Source organism: Phaethon aethereus (genome assembly GCF_964289735.1).
Source record: "Phaethon aethereus genome assembly, chromosome: 15".
Classification (NCBI taxonomy): Eukaryota; Metazoa; Chordata; class Aves; order Phaethontiformes; family Phaethontidae; genus Phaethon; species Phaethon aethereus.
The window spans coordinates 18,049,728-18,075,685 of NC_138591.1; the positions used below are offsets into that span (position 1 = coordinate 18,049,728).

Here is a 25,958-nt window from a genome sequence, read left to right on the forward strand (position 1 = left end):
GGCGAAGACCACGAAGCAGCATCCTGATGGGTGCGAGCGTCGGGCAGGGAAGAGGGGGGTGGGAGGAGTGCTTCCCGCCCCCCTCTGCCAGCCCCATCCCCGACACCCCTCTCCACCCATTCAGGCTTCCCCCTGCTTTTTGGGTTTGTTTTTTTTTTTTTTTTTTTCTTAAGATGGGAATGAAGGCTGGAGAGTGGAAGTGACGCACGCACGGACCCACGCCGGCGCTGCAGCGGCACGCGAGGCACACGCACCCCTTGCGTTCCCGACGGCAGAAGGTACGACACCCTCCTCTCCCCCCTCCCCGGTGAAAAGTTTCTTACATTTATACATTATTTAAGACACGCCGATATATAAATTACTGTCTCTATATATACTATGTATAGGCAGCAGGGCCAGTCCGTGACGAAGGGCACCGGTGGGGGCTTCTGCTCATTTCCCTCTGTCCTCTGTGTAGTGCTGGAAGCGAGTGAAGCTCATGAAGACTTGCTCCAGGGATATCTGGCTCACCGAGTAGTCTTCCAAGCGGTACTTCTCTTTGGCTTTCTCCAAGGCCCCGAAGACCTGCAAGGGACGGCATGGCAGTCAGCGCAGGGTACCTGGGCCGCGGAGAACCCCGGCAGGTTGCGACTGAGAAAGCAGAGGAAGCTTCTTCCTCCGGGGAGACCCGGCGGAAGCGAAACCTCCCCTGGCAGGAGGGTGAGGGGAAGCCAGGAGATGGATTATTTAGCAAAGGACCTGACCCCATTTAAAAATACTTGGTTTATATATATTTTACACACACACACACATATATATGAGAGATATGTAAAAATATGTAAAATAGATGAGAGAGAGAGAGAGAGATGAGAGATATATATTATTTCCTTTTAAAAATATATATCCCTGGGCTGGGATCCCAGCCCAAGGTTTCTGCTCAATCTATTATGTGTATAATATCTATATATACACCAGTGCCACACTCCCGGCAGGGAGATGCAGGATGGTAAGGATGCAGCTATGAAAGACGTCCCTTCCTCCTGCCGCAGAGCTTTCGTGAAATATTCTGAGATGTACAAAAAAAGAGTAAAATCAGCTCTTGCTCCCCAGGGCAACCCTGCTTTCCCTCTGAGGGCTGCGGTCAAGGGCAGCCAGTTCGGTGGGGCAGGACGGAGTGGTCCCGGCTCGGCACGTCCCGGGTGCTCGCACACTGGCCCCACACGCAGGTGACCTGTTTGGGCCAGGAGGTGGTGGGAAAGGGTCAGGGAGAAAACCACTTTTTAAGTTGCTTGTTTTTTTACATCACCTGGATTTCGGACAGATTGTGGCTCTGGAAGAAAAGGAAGGTGAGCCCTGCTCTGCGAAGGGGTGGGACGTGCTCCAGCACCCCCTTACCTGTGCCCAGCTGAGGTTCTTGTTGGTCAAGTGATAATGTACCATGCCCTGGTGCTCGTGTTTCAGGACGCTGCCTGGGAGAGACAAGCAAGGAGAGGCTCTGAGTTAGGGAACTCGCTGAAGCTCATGAGCAGCATCCTGCCCTCCCTCGGACGGCAACCGCTCCAGCAGCTCACGGTACCTGGGAAAGTCTTCTCCACGAAGACCTTGAAAGCCTGCAGCTCGCCCTCCTCCTCACTCCGCGTTTTGGCCAGCAAGGTGTAGCCGCTGCCAAACTTGCTTTTCAGGTGCTGGGGGCTGCCCAGGCATTTGAACTGCCCATTCACCATGATGGCCAGCCGCGTGCACAGGGCCTCGCACTCCTCCATGCTGCAGGACAGAGGAGGACTTGTTCAGCAGCGCAGGAGCACTGAGACAGAACAGCAGAAGCCTCTGGGACGGGGCTGGAAGTGGATTCCCTCCCCTCTGGGCTTTCAGAGGAGGGAGATTTGGGTAAAGCCAGCTGCTGCTGGCTGCAGGCAGTGCCCACCCACCAGGCTCTGGAGATGGGTCCCATCCCTTGGACCCCACCACCGTCCTGGCTGCTCCCCTATCTCTCATGCCATGCCCGCACAAGTGTCACCTGTGGGAGGTGAAGATGATGGATTTGCCACACTCCCGTGTCCGTGTCACTGCATCCCAGAGCAAACGCCGGGCCACGGGGTCCATGCCGGTGGAGGGCTCATCCAGGAAGATCACGGGGGGACCACCGATGAGGGCAATGCCAGCGCTCAGCTTCCGCTTGTTACCACCGCTGCAGAATGAGATGGGAATGGGGACAGAGACCCTATATGAGCACAGGAAGAGCCACACAAGACGAGGGGCAGAGGGGATGGGCCGTCTCCATGTCTCCTCTCACCTGTAGGTCCTCACGAGCTTGTCAGCATGGGGCTCCAGGAGCAGCCCTCTCAGCATGTTCTCCACGCAGCTGCCGATGTAGCGCTCAGGGATGCCCCGTAGCCGGGCGTACATGCTCAGCGTCTCGCGGCCCGTCATGTGGTCCAGGAGGGCATCGAACTGCGGGCAGTAGCCGATCCGCTGCTGGACCTTGGGGCAAGAGGAACCCAACGGGGATCAGCTCACAGGCAGGCCTCTGCAAGGAGGTGTCCAAGCCAGAAGGTGCCTTGGCACCCACAGGGCTTTGCTGCACCTCTGCAAAGGTGCTCAAAGCGACGGGGACTGAGCTGCAGCTCCGAAAGCCCAGGTGAAACGAAAGCAAAATTCCCCTGTCGCTGGAGCTGCCGATCTGGCGGGCATGGACACACGCAGCGTGCCTCGGGACGGTGATTGCGTGGTCTCACACTGCGTTTTCCCAAGCTGGTTCCTCACTGCGAGGGGCCATTTCAGGTGGCCCAGGCTCTCGGGAGAAGGAAAGCCCTGGAGGATCTGTACCTTCCCCGTATCCTGGGCTCCTCTGGAGACAAGAGCCCAACAGAAGTCCCAGGAGAGGGAGGAAGCAGGGCCATGCTTTCAGGGCAGATCCTCCCCATGTTCTCTTTGCCTGATCTTGTCCGGGGTTGAGAGTGGTAGAGCTACCCAGGGACTGAACTGAAGCCTGGCCCCTGCTCATCTCTTGCTTCTCCAAAGGGGGTATTCCCAGTGAGGAGACCTCCAGCAGGATAGCCGGGAAGTTTGACCCACTTGTTTTAGCGAGATCGTCGTCCGACTGTGATCGCTAACATTTTTCACATTTCTAACTACGGAGCTAAACCCTTTGATGAAGGGTTTGTCACCCTCACAAGGTTTGGCTTTCATTTGTTTCATCTCTTGTCCCAGAGAAGAGGGGACTGCTTCCAGGAGGCCAGATAACGGAGAGCTGGGCTGGACAAGGATACAACGTCCCTAGGATATTACATCCACCCCGGCAACTACAACCGTGTCCTCCTCGGAGGCAGTTGCAGGGTGGCCCAGCCCAGGCAGACACGGGACTGTCTGAAACGCCGCCCTCCATCCCTGCAGGCCTCGGTACCTTCTTGATGTTGGCCAGAATGCTGTGGCCATCCACAAAGGCGTCCCCCGAGGTGATGCTCTCGTCACCAGTCAGCATCTTGAAGGTGGTGGTTTTGCCCGCTCCGTTGAAGCCGAGAAGGCCAAAGCATTCCCCTTTGCTGACCGCCAAGGAGATCCTGTCCACCGCCAGCAGGGACTCCCGGCTGTCGTAGACCTGGTGGAGACCAACGCGCAAGCTGTGCCAGTCACCACCCGTGCCAAGCGCCCGAGGGCACACCAAAGCGGTGGCTTTGCCAGCCCCATGGCGACCACGGCTCAGCTGGCAGGAGGATGCTCAGGAAGGGCCACACTCTCCTCACCTTGGTGAGCTCCTTGATGACCAGAGGGCTGCTGAGAGATGACAGCAGTTCTGGTGGCGACTCCAAAACCTTCTTCCTCTCGTCTGCCACATCTCTGTCCTCTGGCAGCACAGACACCCTGTTCAGCAGGGCCACCTAAACACGGGGGAGAAAAACACTCTTTGCCACCTGGCTGCTGTTGGACAAGTGGGTTCCTCCTAGCTGACCCGGGGGAAGTGCTCCCAGCCCAGGCGCGATCCATCTCTTTCATCAGCCACCTCCAGGGATGCCCTCGCTCCCTTTGCCAGCCCACACCTCCAACAGGATCTGCCCCTCTGAGCAACCGGCTCCAGGGATGCTCCCCCAGGAAGATGATTTAGGTGAAGAGGCAAACAGTCCCTGGGGATTGGGACCGACAAGTGACACTTTGTGTGGAGTCCTGAACAGTGGGAGAAGCAGGATTTGCATCCCTGAGCACTGAGGTTGAGCAACTCCACAGACCCCAGGAATTCAAACAAGATCTGAGCAAGCAACACGAACACATCTCCCGCTCGCTAGGACTCCTGGGCTTGGTTTGGCACAAGGGCACCTTACTTCTCCCTCCCCCATGCTTCAGCTCACCCATTTCCGCCGCCTGCAGATGCCACAGACCAAATTTCTCAGTCTCCAGAGAAGGTTTGTCTCAATGAGGAAAAGGAGGAAGAGGAAGGAGAAACCTTGGATGGTCAAGGAGGTCAGGTATCGTCCGATCCCAGGCGTCTCCCAGGAAAAGTAGTTCATCTGATAACTGATATCTGAGCAGGGGTGGAACAAAAATCAGACTTGGATCAATCCACACTCTGGGGAGGGGCAGATAAGCTCCAGAGAAAGCTGTGAGCCCAAAGCTTTGCCAGGCTCATCTCCAACCCAGCCCACACTGGGCTCCCTGCCCACAGCTCTTTCCAAGGCTCATCTCCATCTCAGCCCACACTGGGCTCCTTGCCCACAGCTCTTTCCAACACTTCCCACAAGAGGATTCAGGTCTGGAGGGGATCTGGCAGAAGGTGCCCATTGGAGGCACGGAGAGGAGATCAAGTTACCCTTTCAGGACCATAACTGGGATTTCTTTACTCATCTATGAAATTTTCCCAAGCCCACATTTTCCTCCAATTCATTAGTAAGGAAGAGATTCCTTAATTAGACCACCTATGGGTATCAAATGGTGCCTGTTTTTTTTCTTAAAAATGGTACCTGGAGGTACTGTCCGGGTTGGGTTAGAGGCCCCATGATACTGCCCAGCTTCCCCACCCACCCCATGGAGACGTCCCCCAGCGCAGCTGGGGTGGGATGGCCAGGATGGCCAGGCAGGGACCAACACAGAGACTCACTGAACGCCTTGCAGATGAAGATGGCTTCAACAGAGGAGGTGCAAAACTGAATGAACTCATAGTTCTGGTAGAAGTCACTGATGCATTGGCCCAAGCAGTAATTGGGTAAGATGAGAAAGACTTTATCCAAGGTTTTGGAGAGATCCACCAAGCCCAGCTCTGAAAGAGGAGCACAGGAGCATCCACAGATTGGAGTTAGCTGGTTTTAGAGAAAGATCCCGATTACATCCAAGTTCGTAAGGAAAAACAACAAATTTTGCCAGTTTAATGGGCAAGAGTGGACTGCCGTAGGGTTTTTTTGCTAGGGTGGGGACAGCCCTGGGGTGAAAGAGTCCCCTTAGGGGCTCGATCTTCTTGGTGACGGCAGGGTACAGTACTGGGCAGGCAGGGAGGGCAGTGACCCACCTGGGATGCTCATGATGGTGACCGCGAGGAAGGTGGCCGTGCCTGAGAGGATGTTGAAGATGGTGAGACGGGTGTAGGCCGTGGCCGCCACCGAGAAGAAGAAGCTGAGGAGGTACATGAGGGGGATGATGGCCCAGCCATAAAGGAGGAAGATCAGCATCACATCAACAAGGTGGCTGTCTTGGGTGAAGGCTTGCACATCAAAGGCTTGGAATATCACCTGTGGCACAGCAATGCAAGGAGAACACACGTTTGTCTTGACTGCAAGTGATGCCACCTTGTCTCAATGGCCCAGGCAGCAAGGTAACAGCAGCACCACGCTGACCCAGATCACCCCTTCATAGACGGTTCCTACCAGCAGCCCGTGCCTGTCCCCAGGGGAAGCCCCCCTTCTGCAGATTGGGGTGCAGAAGGGCAGATCTGGGGAATTCCTCTCTGTGCTCCCACGTATTTGAGATATTCTAGTGTCCACACCCAAGTGTTCAGGTGCCAGAGGCTGCAGCCAACCAACTCAGCTGGTTGGCCATGGCCCAGCTCCCAGCAGGACCAAAGGACAGCTTTCTTGCTGGTCCTTTTTATTAACTGAGACAGTACCAGAGCCAGCTGGCCTCATCCTCTTCCCTCCGCCCACACGCATCCCAGCTCTCCCAGAGGAGCAGCACCCAGAGCTCCTACCCAAGGGGAGGACAGGCGGGTAGCAGGGTGTCAGGGGTGACTCACCAGCATCAGCGCACAAGGGATGAGGAAGTTGATGATGTCCCAGAGCAGGGCGGAAAGCCAGAAGTTGACCACGTAGACGCCGCTGACAAACTGGACGTGCTTGGCTTTGATGGCCCGCTCGCTGACCAGCAGCAGAGCGAAGGTGCTGGCGAGCGAGGCCATGCCGTACAGCAAGTTGATGGCAATGGCGAACCCAGTCTGGCCTCTACGGGGAGAGCAGTGGGGCAGGTTAGGACAGGGACAGCTGGACAGACCAACGCTGAGGCTACGTGGGGACAGCACGCCCACGCCATGCTTCTCGTGGAGGCTACGCTCACCCGCCAAGCCAGCGTGCAAAAGAAACACCCCACAATAAAAACACATCTCAGTGTGATGAGCATCTCCCACGCACAGCCCATCTAGCACACCACAGACCTCCACCCTGCCTTTGCAAGGTCCCACGCATGTGCCCTCTGGGTGCCCTGGATGCAGGATTTCGTGAGGTGTAGGGTCATAGAGCCCCATCTGCTCTGAGCACCTGGGGAAAACCATCCCTAACCTCATCTGTGAGTATCTAGAGGTGCATACCCAACCACTGATTGGTTACATGGCTGCCAGGCTCAGGCAAGGTAAGTCATCTACACAGCTTTGCTCTCCTGACCTCCCGAGTGCAATCACAGCTACATTTGGATCGGAGAAGCTCCAGCCTGGCTCCTCCACCAACAGCAGGACAACCAAGCCAATCGGTACCCATGGGAGTTGCGAGCCCTAGCAGGAAGGCAAGCGCCGTGCCGTCAGACATACTCCATGAGCTGGTCTTTGGCCTTCTCAGTGATGTTGCGGGGCTGAGGGTAGTTGGTGACTGTGATGGAGGCGTTGGGGCCCGCCAGTACCCTGAAGACAGCGTTGTCGGCCAGCATAAGGGCCGTGGCGGGGGAGTGATATGCCTGGTTGTTGAAGAGCGCGGTGACCACCGTGCGGTTCCCGGCTCCTTCAAAGGAGGCGGCTGTGATGTAGTGCTCATTGAAGGCTCCCCCTTCCTCGGAGGCTCTTGAGATGAGGTAGTCCTCCAGGCCACCTGCCAAACACCACGGCTGTTAGGAGCAGGCTCCATCACAGGAGAGCTAACTGGGGCCAATTGGAAAAGACTCCAAGCAGCCCCAGCCCTGGTGGCCCACCCTAGCCCCGACGATGGCCACAAATGCAGGGTTATGGAGAACACAGCTCTGCTCGGGTGAGGAGGGGTCCTGCCAACCATGGGACTCCCCCGTGCAGGAAAGGATACAAGGGGATACGTCAGATATGGACCTGAGCCACCCACACCAAGGGCCCTGGCAGGAGAAGCCCGTGGCTCCTGCACACCCAGCCGGGGCCTCGCCTGCTCCATGGGTGCCCCGTGAATCCTCACCCAGCACCTCCAGCGGTGACTGGCGCTGGGCGTCCAGCAGCTCCACGTACTGCTCCGCCAACCTCTGTGACAGACCCGAGGCGGCCGAGACGGAGAAAGGCACGACGGTCTGGCCGTAGGGCTCCAGCGTCAGCCTCAGCAGGGAGGAGTCCCGGGGCCCTGGGAAGGTCTTGGCCACGATGAGGGCAAAGGCAGTGAAGATCAGAGGCACGAGGAACTGCGCTGCCACCATCTTCCAGTTGCGCCAGCTGTACATGGCTCGCTTCATGAACATGGTGTAGAACTGCTGGCAGCACAGGTAGAACTGGGAGGGGAGAAGTCAGGTCAACGCCAGTAGTGCCAGTGGTGGTCGGTCCCACCAGCCATGTCTCCCCACGCAGCTGATGGGGGGGAAAAAAGCCCCAAACCACCTCCCCGTCCTGCATGTAGCCCACCAGCCTGCAGCACAGCCTGCTTTCCAGCCAAGCCGGTAAAGGGATTAGCAGGGCAGCTGCTTGATTCCAGCACAGCAGCTCAGCCCTTCAAATCCCACAGCTTCCCGGCGGGACACAGTCACTTTGGGATCTAAGGTGTTAAAAGCAGCTTCAACCACGACCTTTACTTTCCTCCACCTCTCAGCATTTGAGGTTCACAAACAGGATTACTGCGACATGGCTGCCTGCCAAAGCCACCGGGCTGAGACGCCTGGGAGCTCCCAGTCCAGCCCTTGCGAGCATCTTCTTTGCTTTTTAAACCCATAAACATCCTTCTCCCCTTCCGCCTTTGAGACATGCCCTTGAGAAGCGCAGGGAAATTTATCACAGGTGCACAGGCGGTGGGCCACGAAGGGCTGCCAGGGATCTGAAACACAAGCCCAGCGAGGGGAGGGAGACGTTTTTTCTCATCTCCCTGCTGGAAATCCTGAGAGATGTAGCAACGGCGGGTGAAAACTACTTTAAATCACCTGGGACATGTTCAAGAGCATCTCTGTAGACCTCAAAATTAACATGAGGAGAATGGCAGCGACCAACCCAAAGACTCTAAAAATAATTTGCCCTAAAGATGCAGGTCCCACTTTTCCTATACGCAGCAAGACCAGCCGTAGGGGAAGCTCCACTTGGTAACTCCACTCTGAAAACCCCCTTCAGGTCCTGTCCCCGTTCCTGCTGCACCGACAGCCCCAGCGCTCACCCCGGTGTTGAGCTTGATGCTGGAGCAGTCCTCCGTAATGAGCGCGCCGCTGTCATCCGTCATATCTGTCATGCCACTCAGGCTGCTGGAGTCATCCATGGCCCAGTCGTTGGAGCGTCTCTCATGCTGGTACTGGAGAGCAGGCAGCTGGATGGCCTGGATATCCATGCTGGAGTCCACCAGCTTCCCAACCCTGCGCCAGAGGGGAAGCGGGTGATGAAACACGGACACAGGCAGGATCAAGCTGTTTGGCGCTGGGGAAGCCAAACCCAAGAGACAAAAGCCAACACGCGCCCTGGAGAGCTGTGTAGGACTCTGCCGCTGCTGAAGCACGCAGGGACTGTGCCAGCGGCCGACAGCCCGCCGGCCAGCCTCCCTCCTGCCTACCTCAGGAAGACTTCCTCCATGGTGGTGACCGAGGCGCCGTAGCTGGCGATGCCCAGCTCCTCCCGCTTCTGCTCCAGCTCCGTGAACAGGGCCTCAAACCTGAACGGAGACGCGAGGCGTTAGATGCTGCTGCCCCCGGCATCAAAGGCCAGCTGCACCCAGCACAGCAACCCTCTGCTTGGGGGCACCGGGAAGATGGTGCTTCCGGCATTTAAGGGGTGGCCGGCAAAGAACGCACTACCCTGGGTCCCCAGGCCTTGGGTTTCAGCACAGCCGAAGCCGAGAAGAGGACGAGAGGGGACACGCAGAGGTTAAGACGCTCTGGGCATCGGTCCTACAGCTGGTTCCAGCCCTGCAGCCAGCGCCGGGGCTGCCTGCAGCACTCGGCACCCCACTCTCCCCAAGAGAGCAGCTTTTGGGCTCCATCTTCTGCTCTTCCTTGCCACAAGCAGCCTCAGCTATCCACATATTTGATTTTGGAGGCAAACCAGCCTGCCTTGTTTGTGCCACCCTCCACACCGCTGCCATCACCAGCTATCAGCAACCGGCGCTGTCCCCCGCAGCTGCTGCGTGGGCAGTGACACGTGGCCCTGGGGGCCACCAAACCCGATTTTCCATGACCAGCACTGCAGCCACAGGCTCGCACCTCCTCCCGCACCCTCCCAGAAGATGCAGAGCAGCTCCCTGTTCCAGCAAGCCCGTGACGACAGCGTGTGCCCCAGCGCGCACAGACGTGGGGGACACCTCCGGGGAAGGCAAGCAGGGGACAACACCATTACCTGTGCGTGCTCTCCTTGGGCAGGATGAAGGACAGCTCTGCCCCGGCATTGCTCTCCATGGTGGCGTTGGGCACGTAGTGACAGATGAGGCGGGAGATCTCCCCCAGGTTACAGTAGGGCTCCTTCACCATCACCATGTGATATCCTGCCCCTGGGCAGAGCCACAAGAGAAGGGAGAGGAGGGTCAGTGGCAGCCCAGCCCGGCCCTGGGAGCACAAAGGGACGCTAAGGCACTGCAGAGCATTGATGGCTTTGCCTGGGCTATGGACACGATACGAGAGCAAGTGTGGAGATGGGCCTCTGTCCTGGTTTTGGCTGCGATAGAGTTATTTTTCTTCCTGACAGCAGATATAGTGCTGTGTTTTGGATTTGGGATGAAAAGAATGTTGGTAACATACTGATGTTTTTACTTGTTGCTAAGCAGTCAAGGATGAGGAACTGGTTGGATGGTCATACCCAGAGGGTAGTGGTCAACAGCTCAATGTCCAGACGGAGATCGGTGACGAGCAGTGTCCCTCAGGGGTGCATGTTGGGACCGGGACTCTTTAATATCTTTATCAATGACACAGACAGTGAGATCGAGCACACCCTCAGCAAGTTTGCAGATGACACCCAGGTGAGCAGTGCAGCGGATGTGCCTGAGGGACAGGATGTCACCCAGAGGGACCTGGGCACGCTCGAGGAATGGGCCTGTGTGAACCTCATGAGGTTCAACAAGGCAGGTCCTGCCCGTGGGTCAGGGCAACCCCCGGTATCAGCACAGGCTGGGGGGTGAAAGGATGGAGAGCAGCCCTGCTGAGAGGGACTTGGGGGTCCTGGTGGGTGAAAAGCTGGACATGAGCCGGCAATGTGCGCTCGCAGCCCAGAAGCCAACCGTGTCCTGGGCTGCCCCCAAAGCCGCGTGACCAGCAGGGTGAGGGAGGGGATTCTGCCCCTCTGCCCCGCTCTGGGGAGACCCCCCTGCAGTGCTGCGTCCAGCTCTGGAGCCCTCAGCACAGGAGAGACATGGACCTGCTGGAGCGGGGCCAGAGGAGGCCCCAGCGATGCTCCGAGGGCTGGAACAGCTCTGCTGGGAGGACAGGCTGGGAGAGCTGGAGGGGCTCAGCCTGGAGCAGAGAAGGCTCCGGGGAGACCTTCCTGCAGCTGCCAGGGCTGAGATGGGCTGAGGAGAAAGATGGGGACAGACTTTTTAGCAGGGCCTGTAGCGACAGGACCAGGGGTAATGGTTTTAAACTAAAAAAGGGCAGATTTAGACTGGATATAAGGGAGAAATTTTTCACAGTGAGGGTGGTGAGACACTGGCCCAGGTTGCCCAGAGAGGTGGTGGATGCCCCATCCCTGGAAACATCCCAGGTCAGGCTGGACGGGGCTCTGAGCAACCTGCTTAAGTTGAAGACGTCCCTGCTCACTGCAGGGGGTTGGACAGGATGGCCTTGAAAGGTCCCTTCCCACCCAGGCTATTCTATGAAGTCACCATTACATGTGATGGAGCCCTGCTTCCCTGGAGATGGCTGAATACCCGTCTGCCGATGGGCAGTGGGGAATGAATTCCTTGTTCTGCTTTGCTTGCGTACACGGCTTTTGCTTTCCCTATTAAACTGTCTTTATCTCAACCCATGAGTTTTCTCACTTTTACCCTTCTGATTCTCTCCCCCGTCCCCTGGGGGGAGTGAGTGAGCAGCTGTGTGGGGCTTGGTTGCCGGCTGGGGTTAAACCACGACAGCCTCGGAAGAGGCAGAACAGCGCGACAGGGAGCAAGCAGCCATCAGACAAGTAGCAATGGGTCCCCCTCCCTGTTCTACATCCCCCTCCTGCTCCTCCCTGCAAGGAGAAGACAAGTGCTCAAGCACAGCCTGCCTGTTCCTCTCTCACCGTATTTATGCTTGAGGAAGAGTGAGGAGCCGCAGCACTGCAGCTCGCCCTTGGCCATGATAGCTATGCGGTCCCCCAGCAGGTCAGCCTCATCCATGAAGTGGGTGGTCAGCAGGATGGTGCGGTTGCTCCTCTGCTGCTGCAGGAGGTCCCACGTGGCCCTGCGAGAGGCTGGGTCCATCCCCGACGTTGGCTCATCCAGCATCACCACCTGCACAGAGGAGACGGGTGCTGGTCAAAAAGGGGCACAGAGCAGTGCAGGAGAGGGCAATCCCGGGGACCATGACCTCCCAACCTGCATGTGATGATCTTGCTTGAGGGAGCAGCTACCAGGCAGCAGAGCTGCACTGCAGCCTCAGGGTGTTGTCCTCAGAGTTGTTGCCCTTTGTGGGCATGCTCCTGCCCCCTCCTCGCTGTCCCTGCATCTCCCACTGGCTCACCATGGGCGAGGGACAACCTCAGGAGCTACCAGAAGGGCCTACGTTGGCCCCAGCGAGGAAGGCTCGAGGCGAGCCCCACCAGAGATGCTTGCCTTGGAGTCCCCGATGAGGGCAATGCCAATGGAGAGCTTGCGCTTCATGCCGCCGGAGAGCGCCTTGGTCAGAGTGCGGCGCTTGTCCTCCAGGTTGAGGATCCTCAGGATGTGGTTGATCTCCTCGGGACACTTGGAGGGTGGGTACCCCTTCAGCTGCCAGACAGGGGGAAGGGAGGGTTAAGCCTGCCTGCATGGGTAAGCGTCTCTGGCAAAGACCCTCCCTACCGCATCAGCAACCAGCTGCTAAACCCCAGCGCACTCCCTCCTCCATGCGCAGGCAGGAAGGTGGGGAAGCACAGAGATGGACTCCTGCCCAACCCTGAAGGAGTTGGCACGGTCGGCGTGGGGGTCTCCGCAGAGCCATGCTGCTCGCGACCCTCCACTCCTCCATCAGCCAAGCAGGGAGCTCCTGCCTGCAGATGAGGCCAAAAGAGGAGGCAAGGGCTCGACAGATCTCACCACACTTTCCCAGCCTCAGGAAGCCACAGGGGTGGCTGCAGGGCTGCCTCCCCCCGGGCTGGCTCCCAGGGGCCCGGCAGCGCTCCCCCAAGCGCCCCGCTCACCCCTGCATAGAAGCGGAGGTGCTCTTCCACTGTCATGTTGTCGAAGAGGACGTCGTGCTGGGGACACAGACCCAGGCTGCGGCGGATCAGGACCATGTCCTGGGAGATCTCGTAGCCGTTGATGTACGCCTGCCCGCCCGTTGGGGAGTGCAGACCTGGGAGGAGCGAGACGCAGCGGCCTCGGCTCAGGGCTGAGGGTAACCCTGGGCGGCAAAGAGCCGGCGGAACCGCGGGGGTCCCGCTGAGCATCCCCCCCGCCCCACAGCTTTCTGCCAAAAGTCAGAGCAAGCCAGTCCCTCACTGGAGCGGGGGCACGGCAGCTTTCTCCTCCCGCCCGCCGGGTGGGCTGCACGGCACCCATAGGCGGGAGGTGGAGCTGGCAGGGCTGCCAGAGCAGGCAGGCAAGGAGTGACCTGGGCAGGCAAGCCTGGCAGAGGTCCAGGCAAGGCCGGGGCAGACCTCCAGGGAAGGTCCCAGGAGCGCCCTGCACTGGCAGGAGCGGCACAGAGTGACAGGGAACAGGGAAGAAAGGACCATTGAAGGTCACCACGTCCACTGGGCCAAAACAGGCTGCCCAGAGCTCAGCAGCTCAAGAATGAAGATGGCCTGTGCCCTCCCTGCCTTATGACAAAGCCTGCAGAGACCCATCCTACAGCGGGTCCTTTCTCTTCTCAGGGCTCTCCAACACAAAGACCGGCTGTCATTTCCCCCGCCGGCTGATCCCACTCTAGTGGAGGGCTGAGCATGGACCCCTTACTCCCTCCATCTCCCCAGGCAGCAGCACGCCTTTCATTACCCCGACATCCCTGGCCAACAGCTCAGTGAACCAAAGGTGCTCCAGGGAAGAGCAAAAACTCCTCCCCAACCTCAGAGATCAGGTACAGCTCCTCTGGGCAAGTCAAGCCATCAGCCCTTCCCTGCCACGTGCCAGCCCCACAACAGGATGTGGCTCCTACCTGTGAGTATGGACAGAGTGGTGGTCTTCCCAGCACCGTTGTGTCCCAACAAGACAGTGATCTGCCCTTCGTACATGTTCACTGTTAAGTCCCTGACTGCCTCTTTCATCTTGTTTCCCACTTTGAAGACCTGCGGAGATCAGGGTAATGAGTTGATGCTGCGCCCGAGGCAAGTGCTCTCAGATCTGCCCCCTCCGCTCCACCCGGCGGTCTAAGCCCATGATGCTCATGTGGTGTTGGCATTAGACAACAGGTCTAACTCAGGTTAAATTCAGATGTCAACAGGTTAAATATGTAAGTACCTAACACTTCAGCCCACAACAAAATGCAGCCGGCTGTGGGGAAGAGCCTTACCTGCCTTGCAAGCAGCCAAGCAGCACAGCCCTCGGCAAAGAGGGCAGCCAAATGATAAGGAAGCTGCCTGCAGGCAGCAGTTTTTACAAAAACGTTATGATGTGTTTGTGCCGTGCTGGGCAGTCGGTACCTTGGAAAGGTGCTTTATTTTGATTCCTGACACGAGGTCGGCAGGTTCCTCCTCGATGTACTGGCTCTTCAGAGCTTTCTCGGGGTCCTCCTCCTCCTCCTTCTCTTTTCCCACAACAGTCCTGGGATGCCCGCACCAGTATGAGGGCTGATGGAAGAAGGCGGGGGGGGGAGAGAGAGGGAAACTCAGGCACAGGCAGAGATCATTTCTTCTCCCCAGCCTTGGCCATCCTCCTCCTCCCACGCAGACGCCTCTCCCAGGGATCTCCAAGACCACTCTCTTTGGCCTGGGAATTGCCAACCAGCACATCTTCAGCAGGCAGGTCAGACAGAGGATGAAACTGCTCCTCCTGCCCTGCTGCATTCCCCTGGTTCTCCCTTACAGCAGGATTGCCCATGATGACGCAGGCAGCTTTTCCCCATCTTCGTTCCCATGGAAAAGGTCAGTACTTCGATGAGAAGCAAAATTGCTCAGGCAGAAGCACCCTGCGCAGAAGAGCCCACACAACGGATGACCATGCCCTCTAAAAACCTTGACATACACTAAGTACAAAATGCTTGGTGTCCAGCTGCTGCAATCACAGCCTTTTTTTTTGACCTGGCTCTCCAGCAATGAAAAGAAGTGTTCGGGACCTTAAAACCCTGTTTTAAGGTTAAGCAATTCAACAACTCCCGGACCCAAAATCAGCATCCTGCTGTGGCTTTTGGCAAACAGCTGTATGTCCGCTACTCCGGCCTAGCTGCAAGAGGGAGTGGGATGCTGGAGCGAAACCATGCTGGGATAAGGAATTTAGAGGGGAGAGGAAAAACCTCCCGACCAAATACCAAGGGATACGGCCACAGGATCAAAACTGATTGTGTCGCTGTGGCTTAGCGAATTCTCAGCCGGCAGCCGAAGTGCAGTGACCACCGCAGCTACAGCCACTGAAGACGACGCCAAGCATTTGACTTGGCAGAGCGAGGGCAGCTCAGCCGACGGGGTGACAGTCGTCACCCGTCCCCTGGCAGTAGCACGGGGACGCAGACCGCCCAGCTCCACCCGGAGGGCAGCGCTCGGGGAGTTTCAAATGACTGGATCCGGTTGCTCACACCTGGGGCTTCTCTCCAACACCTTCGCCTGGGGCACGGGGACACTTAACACCAGCCTGCACGCCAAGAAGTGTCAGGGCAAAGATTTAAAGCCAAGACGACCTTCCTATTCAGTAAAAAAAATACAGCTGTGTCAACCTCTACTAAGGATGTGCTGCAGACCCCTTGATTTTGGAGGCCAGATGGTGCCACCCTCGTACATCAGTCTAGGCCACTGTGTAGCGCAGAAGCAGGGACCATCCCCGAGCGGTGCCCGTCAAGCCCACTGGAATGGGTGCGTAAGCAGTGCTCACCGTCAAGAAGAAGTACCATGGCTGAGGCACGCCGTACTCCCCTGGAAAGACGGCCTCCACGTACCAGGCCACCACGCCGTACAGTGCCGAGTCCAGGAGCAGCATCCCCAGCACCTGGGCTAAGGTAAAGTTGTCGTCCACGCTGACGGGCTTCATGAGGTCCCTCCACTGAATGCCAGTCCCTGCAACGCACACAGGGCACTGCCTAGCTCTGCATCCCCAGAAGGACAAGGCGTCCTCCAAGACCGTCAGAGAGCATCCCCTGTCCTAATTGACTGCTCGGTAACGAGGAGCACATGCACAGCTCTACAATCCCTTCTACAGATGGAGGGAAAAGCAGCAGCAGAAAGCGCACCGACATCTCAGGGCTCCTCATCACGCTTCTTCCCACCATACCCTCTGCAACTGCCCTGGGGAGAAGCAATCTCTTCTCCAGCCATTGCTCCTTCGTCACTGCAGAGGCCTTTTTAGTGCCATCACTTTGCAAAAGCACGGCCTCTACTGGAACCAACAGCAAATTCTAATTAAAATCATAGAAATTAGGGAGGAAGGAAACGCAATGGATTCCCATCCGTTAGAACAGAATTAATTTGGTAATTAGAGCGATGATGGCATTTTGCACAGCCCAGACTGCCAGGGGCCTGGGTTCGGAGGGGCAGAGCCTTCGTGCTGATAAGACCTGTGGGAGCCATCAGCAATTAGCCCTCCTGCTCTCATCAGGAGCAGGAAAGTTCCTCTCCCTGACTTCTTTCCATCCTTCACACCACAGGCAAGCCAGTCCCAACCCACCACAAAAAAAGGCTGGTGCTCCCGAGGGATGGGAGGCACTTGCTCACCTTTTCCTTCGAACATGCCTATGAGCTGTGCCCCCATGGCCATGGCCACGTTGGAGATGAGGCAGGACGCCAGCTTCTGGCTGTGGGACATCAGGTCGTAGCGGGGCGAGATGAAGAAGTAAGGGATGTAGGAGAAAAAGTAGAGGAAGCCGCCAGCGGCAGCCGCAACGTTTGCTGCAAGCACAGAGGAAAGAGGGAGGGAAAATGTCAATAATATGGTGACGCCACCAAATATTTCTCACCAGCTTTCTACCCACGGAGATCCAAGGCTTTTGCACCACGCGTGGTTACAGGGGGGCAGGACGAGGACGTGCCCATGTCCCACGGCAAGGCAGGAGCCGTGCCGGATCCCGACGCTGCCGTGGGCAGCTGCAGAAGCACCCGTCCCGTCCCAGCCCAGAGCACCCTGGGGCCAAGACAGCCAGAAGATGCCCTAGCACATCAGCTTGTCTGGTTTGGGAAGCAACAGCACACACACCCCCTCCCACGCAGTGTGGGGAAAACGCAGACAAAAAAGGGAAGAAAGGCCCCCCACCGCCACGTGTCACAGCGTTACTCAATGCAGAGCCCCGTGCAACCTCACGTAACTGTGGAGCTGGCCCTGCTTCGAGCAGGATGGACCGACGACCTTCAGAGCTGCCCCCCAACCAAAATTAACTACAGGTTTTACAGCACGAGGCCCATAACGCAGCCCCAGCTGCACGGGTCAGCGACACAAGGAGGCAGCCGGGGAGAGACTCACCTCTCGAGAAGAAGGTGCTCACCATGAAGTTGAAGGAGATGGAGGAGATGGAGAAGATGGCGAGGAAGGCGAACACCAGCGTGGGGTCGCTGTTGGTGAGCACTGCTCCCTGTTCGCTCACCTACCGAGAAAATCTGGTTACGCCCAGGGCCGGTGAAGCCGGCCGTGGCTGCAGGCACGTGTGGGCAGCTGAGACCTTGTGTTCTCCATGGGTTAAAGCCAAACTGAGAGAAGGCTGAGAGCACCCAGGCTCTCCTAGACCCCTCCAGAGGGAAGAAATATGGGTTGCCCTTCCATGACGCAGGGTGTAAGAGGCAGGGGACACCTTGCTCAGTACCCAGGCAGCCACCTCCTGCTTCTCATGGTGTGGGTAGAAGCAGAGGGGAGAGCTCGAGTCCCTCCAAGGGCAGGCAGGGCTGCAGGAGTGGGTTGGTCCTGCTCTGCATCAGGCTGCCTGGGGCCAGTGCCCGTGGGGCTCCCACCCCTCAGCTGCCTCTTGGGGAGGTCACCCCTGCAGCTGGTGGGGGGCAGCTCTGCCCACCCTGCTCTGGAAAAGTTCCACTCCAGCCTCTGTTTCACACGTGGAGGAGTCCTGAGATACTAGGATGGTCCAGCCCACGGCAGAGGAGCCTTGACACCCCTGTGCCCTGCCAGCACAGAGCTTCTGGCCTGCAGAACAGTGGCCTGGGGAAAGACACTCACCTTGACACAGAAGAGCACGGTGACGAAAAACACGGACACCAGGAGGAAGAGGAAGAACATGAGGAACCAGGCGCTCCAGTGCAACCAGTTGCTGAGGCCCATCATGTGCATGTACTCCTGCGGGGAGGTCACGTCGTCACCCAGGGCTGCACCCAGACTTCCTGAGCAAGGAAGTCTTGCCCTTCCCAGGGCAAGGTGAAGGCTCTGGTCAGGGCGGCGGTGGCTTTACCCTGCGGCACTAGCGAGGAGGGTGCCGGCCCCCCAGGTGCCACCAAAGTGGTCCTGCGCAGCCTTCAGCATCGCATGGCGTCCCCCACCTCCCTGGACAGGGGCTGCCACCGCTGCAGGAGAACATCTGCCCAGAGAGCTGAGCTGAACGCAGAACCACAGCGGCTGATGCCGGCGGGGCCACCACAGCCACCCCGCAGCGGGGCAGAGGGCAGGACAACCCAGCGCTGCAGGGGAAGCTGCACGCTCAGCCCTGCTGTCGCAACCGCCACATCGGCCGAGCTCCAACCGCCCCCACAACACAACTCAGACACATGGGTTTCTACGTTCAAAAGACAAAAAAAGCCTTCCTTCCCACACGCTGAACTCTTGACTCTACAAAATTCTGGAATCCACAAGCGTTGCCCTCTCTCCAAGCGTCTTCCAGCCCAAGAGAAACAACCAGCCCTTCGGTCCAGCAGCCTTGGCCGCCCGGCAAGGAGAGCGGAGCCGCGTCCCGGCGGCAGGATTAGCGACATTCCTCCCCGGGGCTTGCTAATCCACTGCCATCCCCACCTCCTGCTCGCTGGCTCCAAACCCGCCGGGGGATTTTGTTCCTAATTTAAAGGCAGCATCCATTGGGAAACACCGCAGAGGGAGGGGAGCACCCAGGTGTCCCACCCCTCACGTTACCTTCAGCTTCTTCTCCTTCTCGTGCACGACGGCACGGACGATGTTGAGCGAGGTGTAGGTGAAGCTGAGCATGAGCAGCAGGGGCAGCTGGTTCTGGATGGCGAGGAGGAAGAGGTCGTTGACGTACGCGGGGTAGGGGAAGCGCCGCACCACCACCGTGACGTTCTCCAGCAGGCCGGCGGAGCTGGCGCTGGCGTGGTACCGCATGATGGCTCTGTCCACCGCGTGCTGCACCGCCAGGAAACCTTCTCGGATATAACCTGCACGGCAGAAACGACACGGCGGGGGGGGATAGAGACCGGGTCCGGGTTTTGGAGGGAGGCGCTGGCAGGAGCAGGGAAACGGCCTCGGCGGGAGGGATGGCTTGGGAAGAAGAGCAGGAAACAAAAAAAAGCGCTCGTAGGAAAAGCGAAACAAACACCGCTGCTGACCCACTCCGGCAGACACAGGGGGGCTCGGGAAGGATTTAAATCACAGCAATTTAACTCTCTCGTAAGCATGATTTAAAAGCAGCTGGCAAGAAAAACCTCAATTTCAGCTGCAGCCGCCTTTCTGCGGGCACGGCTTTATTTTTGTAAGGGCGGAGATTCTCCGTCATCATTAACCACCATCGCTGGGCTCATATTTGGTCCCTTGTTGTAAACCAAGACCATACGAGCTTAACTCTGCAGGTTTCGGTGAGGAAGAGTATCTCCTGTTACTCACACAGCTGGCTTAAATTTTTCTGCATTAGAAAAGAGTGAAAGGTTTTTAATTTTCAACTGGTTTATTTTCACGTGGGATTTCTGCCACTTGTTACTTGAAGAGAAACTCGAATTCTGAAAGCCCCAAACGGGCATTTTGAAAGTCAGCTGCTTCAAATGGCCCAGACAGAGAAGGAAAAAGTAAGAATGTGAGATCGTGAACCATGTTTTCTATTAACTCATTTACTAAACAAACGCAGCGAGGGAACTGAGCTGGGCTCCTGGTCACCCCGTCCTGCAGAACGTCTGAACCAGCAGATATCGTCCTCTGGGGCTCAGGTTTATTTACACCGGGGGAGGAAAACCCATTCACCCGCTTTCTCAGCCTCTCAATCTTTTCCTTCACATAAGGAGAGACCAAAGCAAGGGAAATATTCCTTCTGCAGCGGCAGAGGAAGCTCCCCCCGCCCCAAAAATCAAGTCCTAAGGCAGCGCCAGCTCCAGCACCGTGTCCCCGCTGCCTCCTGCTCGCTCGGTGGTTTGGCTTGCTTTAAAAACCTACGCTCAAACCACAGAATCGTGCTATTTACTTTTAAAGTGTTTGAGCAGCACGATAAACACTGAGCAGTTTGGACCCTGAAATAAATTTTCTATTAAAAATATAGAAGGAAAATAAATTTACATTAAAAAAAAAAAAAATCACGTAAAATTTAATCTTATCCAAGCCCACTCAGCAGAGGTACCCCAGAGGCCATCAGTGCCCAGGAAGTCACGGGATAAAATTTAAATAAATATTATAATAGTAAACATAATAACAACGAGATATTTAAAATATTTTAAAAAATCAATTTTAAAATTTCATTTCATTTCTACAATCAAACTATCTATTTAAAAGCTCAGAGCCTCAGCGAATCCCTGCAACGAGCCGAGCTGCTGTAGGGAAAATTACACCCATCTCTTTGGCCGCGAAATAGCCGGCGGCAGGGGAGAGGCGGCCCTCACCCGGCGTCCCCCCATCGGCAAACTTGGCCTCCCGGGGCCCGGGCAGCTGGAAGAGCGGGAAGAGGTAGCTGGTGTGCCAGTCCCGGTCCAGGTTGGGGTTCAGACCCGTCTGCTCGCTCCGCGGGGCGTTCCTCGGGCTGTACTTGAAGCGCAGCTCGTAGTCGACCTGGAAGGAGCACGGAAGGGGCCTCGCAGGCGGGACAGAGAGGAGCGACGTCTGGGGCGCAGCGGGCGGGAGGACGCCGGCCCCCCGCGTCCCCGGGCCCCCCGGCTCCGCTCACCTGCAGGGGCAGCGGGGCCGCGCTCTGATGGAAGCGGTGCTTGAAGACGACGGCGGCCAGCACGCTGCCCGAGCGGTTGTCCGACTTGACGTACTCCTCAAAGTCCCGCTCCGAGGCAAAGCCCTGAGCTGCCGAGGGGGGAAAGACAGAGATGGGGGCAAGGGAGCACAGCAGCTCATCGCGGGCCGACGCTCAACCCTCGGCACAAACATCATTTTGGTCCAGGACACCGGACCAAATTTTCCATCATTTCCACCATTTTCCCACACCAGAGCTGGGAAACAGCGCTGCCGTCAGGCACGGGGGATTTATAGGGGATGCTGCTCTGCCCATCGCGGGGTACCCTGACAGGTCCTCCTCCTCCTCGAGAGCAGCAGTCAGCTCTCCTTTCAGAGGAAATCTAATGTCATCTCCAGTTTGGAACACGAAGCGCTAAAATTTTCTGCGCAACAGGATTTCCAAAAATCCTTTGTCTCGGGGAAGCGACAGCCATGTTCTTTAACTATTTTAGGGCAGCATTCTTCTAGATGAAAACTGCACCAAAACGCAACCAAAAATGAAACCGAGATCCCGGGGTTTTAGCGAAACAAAAATAAAACCATCGCCTTGAAGTTCTGATAAATCGAGGATTTATCAGAGTAAAATTGCGTAGCAAGTTCTGGGGTGGAAGCTGCAGCTCCCGGCCCCAGCTCACCTCTGATGCTGATGGGTAAAGCCCTCTCCACCGCCTCGGCAATGCTCCTGACGGCGCTGCTGTTGGAGGGGACGTAAGCCAGCTCCCAGGGGTTGCTGGGGTGCCGGCGGTAGAAGAAGCCCGGCAGGTCATCCACGGACTCGGGAGGGTAGACGGTGGCGTTGGGGTGGCTGATGGAGTGCACCCGGTGCCGCAACGCTATCAGGATGGCGGCGAAGAGCAGCGGCAGGCAGATTTCGATGACGGTCACCAAGATCTGCCGTTTCTGCAGGGAAGATAAAGTCAGCAAAAAACAAGATGTAAATACTGAAGGTAGATCAAACACAGTAACGAGGTTCAGGGCACGCAAATGCCACGCAGCAGAAGCGTTCTTGCATTTCGCAAGGTGTCACAACCTGGGTTTTCCCGGAGCCCGGGAAGGACGCTGCGCCGGTTCCTGCGTCCTCCGGGACCTTCCAGCCAAGGCGTCCCCTCCCCTAAGCAGCGCTCCGTCTCAAACCACCCTCCTTTAGAGCCTTTGCTGCCGGGTTTGAGCGAGCCGAGCCGGTCGTTTGCTCCTTCCCCGCGCAACGGGGCTCTGCCCAGGCGCAGGCAGCGCTCAGCGCTTGCCCAAACCGCGCCCGCGGCGATGCAGCTCCTGCGAGGAGGGCCCGCGCCGCGGGGACCAGCCGCTGCCGGGAGAGCGAAGAGAACAGCTTTTGCCAGAACAGAGCAACCTTGCCCAACGCTTAATGGGGCTAGGAGCTAAAAACGCCGTAATTAAATGAAAGGCTGGGACGAGCGAGCAAGGGGAGAGGTAAAGCAGAGTGCAGCCAGGAAAGGTTTTGCTTGCTGGAGCTTAGAGCGGGACACGGGCTCTGCGTCCCAGCCCAGGATGGGACGTCCAGAGCCTCCGGCTACAAGCATCAGCACCGAGAACACCCCCCCCCCCCGCCCCGAGCTCAGCCTCCACCCCGAGGCCTGCCTGCACTAAACATGGTGGCTCTTTTTTTTTTTTTCTTTTTTTAATTGAAGTTCGAGCAACCAGACAATGAACTCGAGTCTGCTGAAGGCACTGGGGCAGCCGAGCTGGAGCACAGCCCTCCAGCGGTTTCCCCCAGGGCTACATCTCCTGCAAACTTCCCACTAGCTAGTATCGCCTGCCACCAACCCAGCTTAATTAGCACGCAACCCAGGCTAATTAGCACTTAAAATGCTGCTTGTCCCAGAGGAACTGGGGGCACCTCTGCCTGGAGGGATGGGGAGAGCAGCGGTCCCGGCCAGTGCCGGTGCATGCCCACGTACGTGTTTTGCGGCGGGAGCTGGGACACGCTGCTGACCGCTGGATTCAGGCTCACAAAATCACTGCAGAGGTCACGCTCGCGGGGAGGGGAGCGGTGAACGCCGGGCTGCGCCCGCCAACGCTGCATCACCCCGCTGGGGCGGGGATGGGAGGCAGGAGCCGCAGCTCGGCCGGGCACGCCACGTCCCACCGCGGGCGGGAGGGCACGGCGCAGCGGCGGCAGCCAGGCAGCTCTGGGTAGGAGAGGCGAAATCTGGACCCAGCCGCTTTATTTCCTCCTGCAAACCTCCTGCCTCCACCCGAGCCCAGCCCAGCCCGGGTGCCAGCCCAGCCCAGCACGCCAAACCTCAGTCACCGCAGGACAGACGCGGCGGGGAGCAGCTCTGGGCGCAGCGATTCGCGGCGCTTGCTCGCTTGTGGCACGTGCCCAGCGCAGAAGCAGCAGCATTAACCTCTTCCACGGGCTCTGGCTAAAATGGGCCTTACAAGACGCGGCGAGTTTTCCACCCTCCCCTCCGCCGGGCTGGAGAGAGGAGCAACACCAGGCAAGAGGAGCACCAAGAGGTTTATTCTCACAACTCCGCCATCTCCGCAATCGCTTTCTATCCGCCGGCACAGCCCTTCCCTGGCACCTCTGCCGACTCGGGGCTGTTAAACCGCCTGGCCCCACGGCGGCCGGCACAGCGATGCCGCGGCGCGGTGCCGTAACGAACACGCCTGCAGATGCCAGGCAGCCGTACTGGGGGAGCACGCTGCGGGCAGGGCACGGCACGGCTCCTCGCCTGCCTGCTCTCCTGCCTGCACTGCCCACGTGCTGGAGGCAGCGCCCCGGCTGCCGCGGAAGCTCCTTCAGCTCCGCAAACACCACGCGCTGAGCCGTGCCGACCATGGAGTTATACCTCCCGTCCCTCTGCAGAGCAGAAAAAGGCTTTCTTTTGGTTAATTTTTGGTTTTTCCTCCGCCATTTAAAAAAAGCAGCACCCACCGCCAAAGCCAAAAATCACTCTTGGGGCTTCCCCTGGGAGGAGCGGCCCGCTCCGACCACGGCCAGGGACGAGCCACTGCCGCAGCCGGCCCCGGCAGCGCGGCCAGGAGGGAGCGGCTCCCAGCGGGCAGGGGAGAAGGAGCCCTTCCAAAGGCCGCGCTCGTAAAATCGAACGTTGCAGTTGTCTGACGGTTTTCTGACGCAGCTCCGGCGGCCCGGCTGCCTGTCGCCCATTTACTATCCTGCTAACCCCCTCTCAGTCTCCTGGGCTGCCTCCAGAACGGTTGCCTGGCTCCCTGAACTCGTCGGCCAACACACGTTCACCAGCGCAGGCTGTCGCTGCCGCAGCAGTCGTTCACGCGGCTCTATTCCAGAGGCGACCGGGACACTCATCCATCCGTAATCACCGCCTCCGCCCGGCCGGGGCTGCCCCGGCTCTGAGCAAGCCCCGTGCCCCTGCGTCCACCTTCCCGCCGGGGTGAGGATGGCTCGGGAGCGCGGCGTCTTCGTTGGGAGCACGTATTTTTTTGGTGGCAGGGACTAAACACTGCTGGTCGTATTCCTTGCAGGGTTGTCCCGCACGTGGCTAGGGTGTAGGAGGGGGGATTCACAGGGCTGCCCATCACGCACAGCCACAGAGCACGCTCCTGGCTGCAAACCAGGCATCGGAGCCCGGCTGCCTGCTCCCGGCGCTGCCGGAAGGCCGAGCACAGGCGGTCCAGCCAGCGCTTCCCTCTTCCTTTTGTTTATTTTTAAAGCAACGCCGGTGCTGATCTACAGAAGGGCGATCGAAAGCGTACAAGCCAGGCTGCAGCGATCTCTGCTCCCTCCTCTTCCTCTGCCAGGGCCGGCTCCAGGTCCCAGCGGAGCTGCAGCGTCCGCCCAGGAGCTGCCGGTCAGCAGGGCAGGGAGGCCCCACGGTCCCGAAATCCCTCATGGTTAGCCAGCTGCCACACAGCAAGTTGGGCTGGGAGCAGACGCCAGGACAACGGGTAGTTTTAATTTTTTTAAGACCCCCTCAAAAGCTGCTTCTGAGGGCTGTAGAAAGCCACAGAGGGGAAAAAAAAAAAATCTAGGCCCTGGTGCAGCAATCGGCACCTCCAGAGGAGGCTGCGTAACAAGAGGGCTCAAGAAACCCACCGTGGCACGGGAGGCCGCGCGGGATGTCCTGCCCCGCGAGAAGGGGGAGCTGAACTCACGGCCGCGCTGCAGGAGGGGAACGGCACAGCGCGGACTCGAGGGGACAGGGACAACTGAGCAACTCCCCGGCACAACGGCGGGACGACAGCAGTTGCACAAGCAGATCAGTTTTCCTCCAGGAGACGCCCTGGGCCCGCGGTGAAGGTTTGCTGGAGAGTCGAGGCCCCAGGCAAGCTCTGATGTCGCCACATTCGGTGGTGACAGAAGCAGCCCCCCGGGAGCGCGGCACCAGCCTACCTGCAGGATGTAGTTCTTCCAGAGCAGCAGCCCAAACTGCCTGAGAACAACCATCCTCCCATCAGAAGGGGACCACCACCGCCGCTCCGCAGGACCCTGGAAGAGAGGAGAGAGCCGTGAACGCCGGGCAGCGCGGCAGCATCCCGCATCCCACCCGTCAGCAACCCCAGGGGCAGCTCCTTGTTTCCAGCCTGATGTCACGGGAGCTGGCTCGGCCCCAGATCGGGGAAAATAACCGTCGTGCTCCCTCTCCAAGGGCCACTGCCGACCCGTAAGAGCCAGAGCTCGCGGTTTCTGGTGTGACCCGTTCCCGGTCATCGGCATGACCAGAGCTGCAAGAGAAGGAGGCCGCTGTTCAGAAACCCAACTGCTGAGCATCGGGGGTCCTTCACCAGCAGCAGGCAGGGAACAGCTTTCCTTAAGCAGTGGGAGCACGGCGTTACAGAACCGCAAACACCGGCGCGAGGAAGGCTGCCGAACTCCTTGCAGCCCATTATTTTGGGACTAGTGAAAACTTCCAAGTTGTGCCTCCACCTCCTGCAATGTGAAGGGTTGTTTTGCAACGTTAACGGTGCTTTCCCAGCAGGAACTCTCCTCAGAGAGGCGAGGATGAGAGAAGGGCAGGGAAGCGGAAGGGACGGTCGGTGCTGGAGGACAATACACCCACGTCCTCCCTCTCTCGGGAAGCGTCTGCCATCCCTCCAAGT

The 25,958-nt window shown here is 58.3% G+C and overlaps 1 protein-coding gene across 1 annotated transcript; it reads right to left on the bottom strand.

Annotated features, from left to right (window-relative positions):
• Positions 1-432: 432 nt before the first annotated feature.
• Positions 433-25,320, bottom strand: ABCA3 (ATP binding cassette subfamily A member 3; the record flags this gene model as incomplete). Its single annotated transcript, XM_082006597.1, has 30 exons — positions 25,252-25,320; positions 21,548-21,812; positions 20,854-20,981; positions 20,573-20,738; positions 18,888-19,147; positions 17,988-18,104; positions 17,286-17,406; positions 16,544-16,717; positions 15,708-15,889; positions 14,327-14,473; positions 13,843-13,972; positions 12,887-13,041; positions 12,321-12,476; positions 11,789-11,999; positions 9,917-10,067; positions 9,138-9,236; positions 8,751-8,943; positions 7,581-7,884; positions 6,977-7,250; positions 6,194-6,398; positions 5,474-5,693; positions 5,069-5,227; positions 4,323-4,495; positions 3,723-3,857; positions 3,383-3,577; positions 2,273-2,460; positions 1,997-2,167; positions 1,556-1,743; positions 1,375-1,448; positions 433-564 (listed from the first exon to the last, which is right to left on the bottom strand). The coding sequence occupies exons 1-30, from the start codon at positions 25,303-25,305 to the stop codon at positions 433-435; spliced, it is 5,127 nt and encodes a 1,708-aa protein (XP_081862723.1). The 5' UTR covers positions 25,306-25,320.
• Between the last annotated feature and the right edge of the window lie 638 nt (positions 25,321-25,958).